This window comes from Opisthorchis viverrini (assembly GCF_000715545.1).
Source record: "Opisthorchis viverrini unplaced genomic scaffold opera_v5_232, whole genome shotgun sequence".
NCBI lineage: Eukaryota > Metazoa > Platyhelminthes > Trematoda > Opisthorchiida > Opisthorchiidae > Opisthorchis > Opisthorchis viverrini.
Genome location: NW_008751891.1, coordinates 674,884 through 687,410, shown reverse-complemented (window position 1 = coordinate 687,410; position 12,527 = coordinate 674,884). Strand labels below are relative to the sequence as shown.

Below are 12,527 nucleotides of genomic sequence, written 5' to 3'. Positions count from 1 at the left end.
GCTCTGTCTGGTGGTCTGCGGAGCACACACGGAGGAAAATCAAAAACACACACCTCGGAAAGTGGGTGGTACCAAGTCGTCACATGGTTGATGTGATCCACATAATAGACACGGCCGTTTGCATCAGTTCTCTGTTCCCAGCCTTCGGGTAGCTGACTAACAGGTGGAGGGTGAGGTGAGAGAGAGAGAGGAGGAGGAGAGAGATAATTCAAACCGCCACAATCGCAAACACACACTGAAGCAGATACCGCGGAAACATAAAACAGGTTGCTTTTTGGTTGGATAGCACTGGTTCCCAACCAAACAGAAATAGCACAGCGCACTGTAACACCACTACACTGATCATATCGGGTGGCGTCGGATCGACGCTGGGAAGACTTCCCACAAAAAAAGGCACACCGTCTAATAAATCCACACAATTGAGGTAATATTTCCGGGTGGGCAGTCGAAAACCAATCGAAAGCACCGAGTCCGTTGTGAACCAAGCTGAGCAATGGGAAACAAAGAAATAAGAATCTTACCAGAGGATTCTGTTTTGTGCACTGATTTTTTTTATATTTAAAGAGTCAAAACAAGATATTCGAAAAATATACGAGTAAGGTACATTGCCCACAGAAGTTCACAACCTCCTGGGATCTAGTTGCGTAACCTGCGCACACCGCTGATCAAAACAGGCAGTAAACGTATGGTACCAAATTCCTAGTTAGCTGAAACACAGTAGCTTTGAAACGAAGACTCAAACCGTAGTAAACAAGCAGGTCCGTTTCCCGGCAGGTGAGATGACACAACCGAAGCTAACCGGGCACCAACTGCTAGTGGCTTATAGATTTCGGTTTATAACGCATGCCCTGGATGCGAACAAGGCTAGGCGAGGCAGTCTGTACGCCTCCAAGCCAGCGCGGTTGGTTCTGCATCAAAGTGAGACAAAATGTGGTCAGGCATAGTGTTCTATATCAGCGACTGTCCCATTCATAAAAGATTGGGGTTTCACCTTTCCCTTCATGATGATGACGTTGATCACCCCTCCCTTCAAATCATGATCGAACTAAACATCTAACAAGAGCTCATTTTACAAGTGGCCATTTCAGGAAACACATTCCTCATTTAGAATCGCAGGCGATTCCCAAAGATGAATCTCGCTGTGATCTGTTCAAAAGAACCAAATGGCGGGGTGATAGTAGCCGCTGTGTCGAGAATACACTGGAAATCAATCAATAAAATCAATGGATAAACGCAGAGAAAGCAACAAGTTATGGTTGCAATTGAGGACAGTGTGCGTGTCCGTTAGATGTGCCCGACGGAATTGATCAGATGTACTGCCACCGGTATTCTGTACCCTGGGATGCCAATGTGACTAAACGGCAAAGGATGCTCTTTCCTTCAGCCAGTGGATAATCAGATATCCTGATCAGAAGGTATGGTTGCACGGTGGGGAAGGAGACATGACGTAGGTTCGCAGTGGAACCGACAGTCCGCGCCCATTCAACAGCTAGTAAGGAAAGATGGGTAGCGATAACTTAAAAACAGCACCCAGCTGACTATATTTCGGCTAGATTTCTTTCTCGTCAGATACTGGAGGGACGAATCTTCACGTTAACATGAGAAAGAGTCCAACAACGTACCCGTTCAACTAGATAGATATCGACGTTGATGCCCCCAGAACACCGTACAACTTACAAAGAAGGACGATCCCATTGCGTTCGCCGGTTGACATGATCCACGTAGTAAGTGCGTCCATTTTGGTCCACTCGTTCGTCCCAACCAGGAGGTAATGGATCGGCCACCAGCTCCACCGAAGAGGTATCTTCCAACGAAAGAGCACTGGAAGCACCCAAGATGGAATCCCGTCCAGCGTCACTGCCCCGACCACCGCCAAAGGCGGGAGGGGATTCAGCGAGGTCGGAACCGGCAACATCCGGCAGATTCGGTTGCACTTGTTCCAAACTGGGACGAGGTTGTGAGGATGAGAGGAGATCGGGGGTTGTGGGCGAATTTGGTTCAACGGGCAATCGCGGCTATTGATTGAATGAAGAAAGATTAAAGTCAAATCAGTGTAATCTACCGCGAAATAAAAAAATAGTGGAGGAGAATACATTCAAAAAGATGTCCCGAAATGACAAAAGACACGATGAGGTCTGTATTCAAAGCAATACAACATAGGTTCGTGAATGTCCTCACTACCCACAGCGCTCGCACATTGTGTGTCCACTGGTGGTAGATCCATTTCACTGATCCAGGGGAAGCAACAATCAATGAGATGAAACGGTACATGTCACGTGAAAACAAATTCAGGTACAGTACTACCTTTGGAAACAAACACTCACAGGTGGCAATTCCTGTATTGTCGTGATGCGTGGGTTTATGTGATCGGGAAGATAGACAAGATACAAGTGTAGATTTCCACGGACACGTGATCTGGAACTGAAACGGGGGCAAGAAGCAGTAAAAGGAAAACAAATCAATGGCATAAAGTCGAATTAACGCAACAGTTGAGTAAACAAAACTATTTTGGGGACTGGGAGCCTTGCGGATGGAGAAGGCTTCACTTGAGACTGTATTTATTCCATGTGATACACAATCGCCCTGACTTCTTACTTCCAAAATACTCCACGAAAGGTCAGATTTCAAACGTTTCGTATGCTGCAAAATCACTCGCAGACAACGAGACTAGCTCACCATATTGCCGATGTTGCGCTATATTCGATATTCAATATCATGAAGGTAGTAGAGGTACAAATAACAGACAGTAGGAACTGAAATGCTCACCTAAGAGCATTCACGAAGACGAATCCTAATATATCCGTGGAAAATTTTAAAAAGTTTGGTAAGGCAGTGCGAGCGTAGTGTTAGATTAATATTTCCACTTCGAAAGCGCAACTTTATTTCTGTTCTATAGTACATTTTTGGACCAATCAGTACTATTGTCCAAAAGAGACATTTTCGGTAGGGTGTTACACTGATAAAAACCATATGTACATGACGTTATGTCAAAGCAACGAGACGATATGTCACCATACGTTAACACCTGATTTCAAGTCCACAGTCACGGGCGTAAAAATTTGCAGTATATGGCAAGACAAACATCAACATGGGCAAACACGGATAGTACAGGTATAGTACAAGCGGTGGTGGTCGTTACATTAAAGCATTCTGCGTCAAATGTTATGAAGAGAGTAAACTGTGGAAAAATGGCGACTTGAAGATTTCCGGTGCGCCGGGAATTTCGTCCCCATTACGGGTCCGAGATGATTTCTGCTATATCTTTTCCTATGGGCACCTCAAAAGAATTTCATAAAGGTAGTGCGTTTGTGGAGCAGAGCGGACAAAATTTTCGGCGATGTATTCTACACCTCTATGTGAGGTAGCGTCTGTACCGGAATTCGGTTTACATGAGTCGTTGCGTAGATCGTCGGCTGGTAGGAACCTGAAAAAGAGAGGGTGAAGCGATAGGGTGTTCCGAATTTACTGCAACTCAAGTGGAAATGGCCGCTTGTTTTCAAAGGTTGGTGTAGCAGACCCGTAGAATCCTGAAACCGGGATCTGTAAATGGCATTGAATCGCAAACAGAAATCAGTGTAAGGTCTAGTGGACGGCTATTCTCATTATATCGCCTTCGATCAAATGAAGATCTCGTTCGCTAGTTGGCTCAGAGCAAATGAACACCTGCATTGTCCATTTACCCAGTGCGATGCAATCGGTCTTCAGCATCTACGTATGGGACCTTCAGTCATTCCGAACCGTGGCCGAGTAGTCGCACTTCAGACAGAACGACGATGACTCAATTGCAGATGGTGATATGTTGTATCCCAACGCCCAAGATGGTATAAATCTCCCAACGTAGTTGTTTTCGGTTGTTGAGTTGGGAGGTATCCCACTTCTCCCAAATTGGCAGCTTAGATAGCTTGAGAATACAGAAATCGCCGCTACCAGTTGGCGGTGTGATATTCAACGAATTGTTGTCACCGTGCGTTTGGTGAAATAATACGTTGGGATCAGAAGGCTCCGAGGGAAAAAGGGTTAGCAAAGCATGGAATGTTCAACAACTGTCTAACCTCACCATACTTTCGGATGCGTTCGTGTCTACAATGAACTATTTACCTACTGTAAGGCTCATCAGGAATGTCCTCCTCGTCGTTTTCCTTAGACCTTGTTAGTCAGTGTCCCCTCCAAAGAACCTGTCAATCGAAATCACATTCAGAGAAAAACAACAGGGCTATACAGATAAAATACTGATACTGGATGACAATGCATCCCCCTGTTTCGAAGTGCCTTCAAAGAGCGGTCCTGTTTCAGGATTCCACGCACCTTTGTATCCCATTGAAAATTTCATGGGGCAACGCTTCAACTTGTATTTTGGTGTACATCAATTGAAAGATGTGCATGTGACAGATGAAGTCAATGCATGGAAGAGGATAACTCGACAGAGTGCGCCATGGACATCATAAACTAATTTCACTGAACTCAGGAGGTCATATACACGGAGCAACCGCGAACACATGCTTCAGTTATGGGTGAGACTTTGACGTTGCAATCGGATGACTTCAAACGACATGCTGAAGTATCTTATCATTACTGTCTTTGTAGCTTGGTGAACGTTAGTTGGTTGCGGCAGGCCCATATCGATGTGATTCGTAGTTTAGTGACGGGTGCTGAGAAAGCGTGTGCTTCACGAATGTTTGTCAAACAAAACCACCCCCAACTCCAAAAACTTGCTGCCGCAAAGTTTGCGGAGCAAGACGGCAACGTTACCAGAAGAAACTAAATTTGCTGGGTTACGGTTGAGCGATGTGGGGTATTCGAGCCTTCCCCTTATACGTGATCATAAAACCGACAGGACATTGCAAGTAACGAATTCGTGGTGAACATACAGCCACTTCCTAACCAGATGGTCAAAGTGAATTTTTTGTCGTAGTGCATTGAAATTGTATTCGGGTTCGCATCAGACGTGGCTGAACGTGGTTTACTTAAATACTGGTGTTTCTGAGGGATATCGGTACAAACCTCGAGCATATAGTCTATAGACAGAGCTTTCCTGCTATACGTCTTCACACGTCCGATCCTTTCTATCTTTTACTAGACAGTCAGGGTTACGAAACACTCGTTCTACCGCGGAGGAAAGATTATGTGGAGGACTGCTGAGGTGAAACAAAAAAAAGCCCCCATAGCGGTTCATACAAGGCTCAAACAGCACCTGAAAACGTCATAACTGATGCCTCCTAACCGCCTGAGTGTTGAGAGGTTGGAAGACATGGACTGGCGACATGAGCTGGCGAACATAATCGACGCCAATCCGACAGCGGTCAAGGGTGATTAAGCCAATGGTCTTCGGCATTCAGGTGAGAACCAGTGGTTCCAATTGAAAAATGACCACCAAACAAGAAGCTTTAGACGGAATTGCCGCCGTATTTCATCACCAGAAAGATTTGACCCCCTAGCGCAGCTGCACATCTCAACCCGACAAGTCAACCCACGACGAAACACTCCCAGAAAGAAGGGACCGGTATGGTGGAGAATATGGAGACAGCTGCCAAAATGAACAACAGTGATTCAAAGGGCGACAGACAAACACCACGTAAGGAGCTTCAGCATGAACGTCGATGGAAAATCGAGAGCTGGATGAAAGTCAACTGCTCAATCACCATTCAAACCTCTTCGTTAGATTATTACCTGTGAGCCCCGTGGCTTCAAGAGAAAGCGTTCAGCTGTAGCACCCTTCCGGTGCCTAGCTGCCATGCCACCCTAAGGAAGCACGAGGGCTGGGATACTGCCAGGTTGCCCAAGCCTAGACAGGGAAGTCGAGTGGCGGAGGTTGGATTCGAACCACGAACCTTCCGGTCAGTAAATTCGCGCTCTAACAACTTGGGCCATCTCGCCCCGCTTCAAGAGACGACAACTACTGTGTTCCGACAAGCTGAAGCAGTGCGCACAGAAGCTCGTCTAATTGGAGGACAACCTTTGGAGATAGAAGCCAAGTTATGCAACTCAATACACACACTTCTAAACCCATAAGCGGAAATATTCCCACCGACTAAGGTAGCACCAACAGAACCCAAACGTTCCGTAATTTCTTTCACACCTCTCTGTCCGGTCAAGGGGTGGACACCTTTCTGCTCCCGCCACTCTGAATTGGGCAAGAAAAACAGAAGTCTCTTCGGCAAACGATGGTTCACCATACGCAATGCATGGCCTAACCAACACAGCTTCTGGTGCTGGACAGTCTTCACTGGAAGTTTCCGTTGTGCAACTGGAAACCCGCGTTCTAAATGCCTCTTTACGGATTCTCCGACACTAACCTACACGAGCTACGGTCCTGAGATGACGAATGTCGAACACCTGAAGGCGTCTCAGTTCCGCTGCTTGAACAAGCCAAATCTCACAGTCGTACAACAAAACAACCCGCCTTGTAGCCTGATATACACGCCCGTTGGAACTTAGGAATATACTGCTTTGACGCCATAGGCGTCTCAAGTTAGCAAACGCGACCTGGGCCTTGCAGTTTCGCGCATTGACCTCATCTGTCCCACTACAATCAGATACAAATTCCAAGGTACGTAAAACGCTCCATAACTTCCAGTCTAAGGGGCGTGTTCAGTAACTGCATATCCACGGGCATCACCTTACACTTACTGGGTGCAAAGTGCATACCAAAGGACGGAATGACTTTGGTCAGCTCATCCAAGAACACCTGCACCTTCTTCTCCTCTTCGAGGACGAGAACGATATAATCTGCATATTCGACTGACAAGATTTTTGTCAGAGACTATTTGAACACCGAGGCTTGAAAGGTATACCAGCGTTCGTCTCATTATCTCATCGATGACGAAAGTAAGGATGGAGAGACTGGGCACCGCTGACGCACACCGCTAGCTGCTCTTGAGTCAATGTTTCACGAGCCATCATAAATTGACGAAGCACGAGTGACGCCAGCACTTTCGTTACAACTGGGGTTAAGCTGATCCCCCTGAGGCCTCCACATTCAGTGCGAGCCACTTTTGGAAAATGGGCACTTTCACCGACTTCCTCCAGTTGTCCCGGACAGCCTGCTTTTCCCAAATGTAAGAAAATAGATCAGACAAGCGCTTACTGAGGACTTCAGTTCCGTCTTCGAATATTGCGGGTGGGAGGTCACCTGGACCAGAAGCTCGGTGGCGCTTGAGGAAACACGTGCAGTCATAAACCTCCAAGGCCGTAGGGGTTTCGCGTTCACAGCTCAGGGTTCTACGTCAACTGTGGGTTCAACAGCTGGTGGCCATGAAAATTCATTTACGAAGTATTCGGCCCACCGGTCGGGGATACCTTTATTCAAGATGGTCACTCCTTTCGCTCACTGGTTTCCGGTGGCCAGTCACGCGGATGAACTGAGATAATCTTCGGGCATTACCGGCATTTTGGATCTCTTCCATTTCCTTGGCTTTCTGCGGCCATCACATTTCACGGTTGGTTCAAACGCTCACTTTCACTTGACGTCTCATAATTCGATGCGTCATGTTATGTTGAGATTGGCTGGGATACTTCTCCAAGATTTAAGCAGTGCCACTGTTCGGTCTGGCCGCCTGTCGGTCGTCTTCAACCTATGGGGTGTCACTGGGTGATCTGTCATAAGCGTAGTTTCTTTCAAACCCGTTCGAAGTAATTCAGTAGTATTGATCCAATGTTTCCGTCAAACTTGAGCAGACATCATCATCACCATCATCATTGTCAGCTGTAATAACCGCGTACTCGTCGTACAGTGGTTGTAGCTGCCGCAGTTTCGTTCACCGATGGTTTGGGGGGGGGGAAGGGTAGGTAGCTGCACGTTGCAGGCGGGAGATGATAAATTGGTGCATAAATCCAGCAGTCGGTGGGCTGTCAAGTGAGGCGATTGGGAAGGGAGTTATGTATTGAAGGCAATAGCTTGGATGAATGAGCGCCATTGAGGGCGCGACTGGGCCATGTCTGACAATGTCTATAACCATTTTTATGGATTTCCATAAATGGTATATCCACCACTGCAGGCACATATCGTCAGCCAACGCGACCTAATGGTCTCATCAGAAACTGTGAGAAGTTGGCCGGAAAATTAGGATACACTACCATATCGTCACCAGAGTAGTATTCCTAAATTTTCTTGTGTCTGAATAGTCATTTCTTTAGGTTATGAGCAGACCCTGTCTGCTATTGTTTTTCTGATTTTCAGGTGCGCTGAGAGAGCTCAAAATGAATGGCTTCTTTATCACCATGAGTGACCTTTTATGGTATTTTAGTGAGACCAAATCTTGGTTTTTATTGTACGTATTCAAATAAGCGCAATCCTCAACTTGGTGCTTTGCGCGAAACAGTCAGCTGGCTAATCTTGGATGGATAAACAGACACATAATATAGAAATGTGCACAAAATGCTGCGTCCTTTCAAGTTACATTTCCTTCTGAAACATCTCTATCGCGTGCAAGCTATATTATAGTGCAGTGCGGAGGTAAGCGAANCCTCAATCGGTTCATCCGCAAGCATAAGGCTAGGGTTCGAGCCCACCCAGTCTTGCAGTAGTCTTGCAGGTGTGAAGTGCATGCCGAACCGCGAGGCAGAATTATTTAGATTATTTAGTATTGTTTGCAATACCACGGGGTCAGATCCCAGAAGAGCTGTGTCGTTTGCGTACTAGATGTCTGTGAGCGGAGGCCCAGGGAGCACTTCGACCCCACAGGCATTAGAGGCTGGTAGTGCGTCTTCCATTATCGTATAAATGATGAAGTTGAAGAGGAAAGGTGAAAGAGGACAGCCCTGTCGGACACCACTTGGTGTGGTGAACTCAGGAGAGAGCTTCCCGTAGACCTTTACACGACCGCGGGAGTTGGTGTACAGCGCCTTAATGATATCGATGGTCGAACGTTCTCAGCTCGCAGCGGCCAGGTTTTTGCCCCATATAGCAATATGGAGCGCATAACAGCTATGTAAACTTGGACCTTGACAGATAAGCTTATGGCTACGCCACAAACGATGCAGGCGCACAAAAGCATCTCTGGTTTCCTCCATTTGAATGGAAATATTGTTTCTGACTAGACTTCCGAGAATGGGGTTATTAATGGTATCGGTGACGAAGTTGAAGAGGACAGTCTTGCCTGACACCACTTTATCTAACGAACTCAGGAAAGAAGTAAACACGGACCTCCATTCGTCCACGGGAGCTGGCACCCAGGGTTTTAGAGAGGGCCAAGAATTTATGGGGGGCACGTTTGCTCTATAAACACTGCCATAGTGTTTGACGATTGAGAGTCAAAGGCAGCTTTCAAGTCAAAAAAGAGCATCACTGCTGTAGGCGGCACTTCTGTTCAATGATATATCGAGGAAGGGATGGGATGAATGAGTTCTGCTGAAGGACGGAACCTAGCTTGGCTACCTTTCTCAATAGATTCAGTCAACCTCCGAAGGATTGGACCAGATAACACTTTCAATACTACGGCTAATAGGGTATTTTTTGTGACGATTTTCATAGTGTTCTCGTGCCTGTTTTGGAGATAGGAATGGCTGTCGATATGCTCAAGTCTGCGAGTACTTTATCTTCACACCATGCAATACCAAAACGTTTTGTAAAGTGTTCAAACTGAGATCCTCCGCCTTCTTTGATGGGAACTAGATAAAGGCGCCTGCCCTGGTGCCTTCTCACGTTGAAGGAGGGACATTTCGCACTTTACTTCGGACGAGCAATCAAGGCTTATATTATATTCGCCCGCATGCACCGCCCGGCAGGCTAGCTAAACCGTTCTTCGAAATATTAAGTTCACAATCGATAGTTTGCGAATGAGTTGCAAAGGCTTCTCCTCCACTTATCGTCCAGCCGATGGTTGTTGTCCCTTGGGCAGTTGATCGTATTAAGTGACACAGAGCACGGGGTCTGCAGTAGCAAAAGCCTTCTTCATCTCCTGACTTTAAATGCCCATCAAATGTCATCCTTTGCTCACCACTATTTGACGTTTGAGGGATTTGCGTGCATTGTTTTACCAACTGTTTAGCGGCAATGATTTCCAGCATCAGTCAGTATGACTGGTCTCTGTTATCCAGTAGTTATTTGACCGTGCTGGAGAAGCTATACACTGCTTTGAACATCACCAACATGGTTCCTTTTACACTACCATACTTCATCCACTTCCTACTTACGAGCAATGGATTGGTTTACAATGGACAATAGTGGAACTATTACATATCAGCATTGTGAGTTGTGGTAGCTCTCCGAAGATGATAGACTGGTACACCAGGGACTGAAAAAGAGCTATGGCGTGGTAGTAATCAAGCTGCCCCTGAATTATCTTGAAACGTGGGTCTCTAGTCACGTGATCCGACTGGATCCACGGTTGATTTGTATTTGGTGGCCGTCAAGTCACGTCTGTTGAAAAGTCGTGCAGGCCAGAAACAGTTGATGGTCCGCACACAACTTTAGAAGTCACTCTGCGTTGTGTAAAGAGCATAGACTCCGAATCGGCCACCCAGATATGATTCCGAGGAGCCCAGACGACCGACTTGGGCATTCATATCGCCCGCAAGGTTCACAGTGTTACCGCTTGTTCCCCGACGAATAAGCCAGAATAGCTTTCGAAAGAATCATTCTGTCAGGATTGAAGCTCGTTGAGGCATAAGGTGGCACTAGAAAAAGGCATCACTTTTTATTTCAAGAGGCGTTTGATTGAACTGGATAACCGAACGGCGCAAATAACACTGTTCACCATAAGCCCAGGAGACGACAAATGCATCTTTATATCCACCTGCAAAGTGAATGAGTGTACTGGACTTCCGTTTCAGCGACTAAACAACAATTATTCATCTAAGTGCGTGAAACCGGTCCTTCTGTACCATACCGAACCTCTTGCTACTACTCTACGAATGAAAGGGTAGGTGAGGTTGCGGACAAGTGGTCTCCCATATGCTATAAAGCTAGACAACTGAGCTGTCATCAAATAAATCAGTTCGGTAATGCCGTCAAATTAGTGGCATTCACTATGACAGCCCCACCAACTGCTGCTTAATCCACATTTGTAGCCGATAAAGTATTGCGTTACCCCAAGTTACGAAAGCTAATCTGGAACTAACTACTATGTCAAGCAATGATTACGCCCATCCACTCCCCATTTATCACAAACCGGCGCCCTCGTGGAAGTCAAAGTTACCAGGATGCTGCGACCCACTTTAAGAGTCAAGTACTCTGTCCGACATCTCCTTTGGAGGGATGAAGTGGGGGACAAGCGCACATGGCGAACAGTTATTCATCGAATTAACTAGCCCAACAACGGGAAATAAAACGGTAGAACAAAACCTGGTTTGGCAACCGTGATAAGGCTGTTCATAAACGTACCTCCGTGGATGGAGCATGAAACTCTTAGGCACAAGACGTTGCCCGGTTTCCTCTGTCCCGATCTCCAAATGAGGAAGGGAAACCGTGACAACTCCCAAGAAATCATCACGCGTCTAGTGAATAAATGTGGAGAGTTAGCAACCCAATATTACCAGGCGGTTCTCATCATAGAGCTCAAATACTAGGCGGTTCTCAAAAGGATTAACCTGAAGTTCTGAGAGTAAAGTCGTTTTACACGTACCCGAAATATCACTTCTTCATTCCAAATGGGATTCAAGGACCTTTTTATTGTTTTAGTCTGTACAGGAGGACACAGATAGTTGGTTGTCCTGTTGTTTTTGTACAAAAGTATCTTACAGTATGGGTCACTAAAGGTAAACGACTGCATAAGCGAATACTACCTGGCGCCAAATATGTCCTTTTTCATCAAGTCAAGAGCCCTGATGACGCGAACCCGAAGCAGACGCGTTTGATCGTTACACTGCCAAGTAGATGTATGAAATTTGGGCCTACTCTTTGTGGGGGTATGCCTCTGATCTCAAAATGCTGAACAATCTGTCGGGTACGGGAAGAGGTTACCCGTACCATGAATGTAACGGGTTATTTGAAAGGCGCGCCTCAACGACTCACGGATTCACAGATTCACTTACTAATACACAGGATCGAGGCTTTTGTCCAAGTTTTCCGGGTGGGTTTGTATTCTTTTCGGAGCGAGGAATCGCATATATAAAAGTCTAATAGTGCTTTGAACTGGGTGATAGAAGGAGCTTGGACGACTGTCGGAGAAAGGTTATTTCGCGCAGCTGCTATCCAAAGTGAGAAAAAAATTGCCTAATGAATGTGTGCGCTTTGAGCCTGAAAATCTTCTTAGCATGCCCCCATCGTGTGATTGCTGGTCAACTGTGAAAAGCCCGTTGCTCAAGCCTCGTTCAATTAGGGCATAAGTATGAATTAGGTCACTTCGGAGGCGATGGTACTCCCGGAGGAAGGAGGTCAAGCACCGGGGGACGGGTTTTGTAGTCCATGGATTTGAGGCGGACAACCATTTTCGCAACACCTCGCTGGACACGCTCAAAGAGGGTTACGTCTTTCGTGCCACTTGAATAGACGACTTGGTTGGCATATTCAAGGAGTGGTCTGACGCAGGCCCCATAGGGTACTTGGAAATCCAATCGAGTAATACGCGAGAAGGTGCATCGAATCATCC

General features: G+C 46.4%; 1 protein-coding gene across 1 annotated transcript in view; it reads right to left on the bottom strand.

Moving 5' to 3' along the window:
* T265_08760 (hypothetical protein) overlaps nucleotides 1-11,708 on the bottom strand; it is a gene marked incomplete at both ends in the record, with an annotated part of 53,148 nt that extends 41,440 nt beyond the window's left edge. The window contains 6 exons of the mRNA XM_009174649.1: nucleotides 54-156; nucleotides 1,678-2,015; nucleotides 2,325-2,421; nucleotides 11,321-11,433; nucleotides 11,473-11,526; nucleotides 11,562-11,708. Coding sequence (XP_009172913.1) covers nucleotides 54-156; nucleotides 1,678-2,015; nucleotides 2,325-2,421; nucleotides 11,321-11,433; nucleotides 11,473-11,526; nucleotides 11,562-11,708 — 852 coding nt within the window. The remainder of the gene's footprint in view (nucleotides 1-53; nucleotides 157-1,677; nucleotides 2,016-2,324; nucleotides 2,422-11,320; nucleotides 11,434-11,472; nucleotides 11,527-11,561) is intronic.
* Between the last annotated feature and the right edge of the window lie 819 nt (nucleotides 11,709-12,527).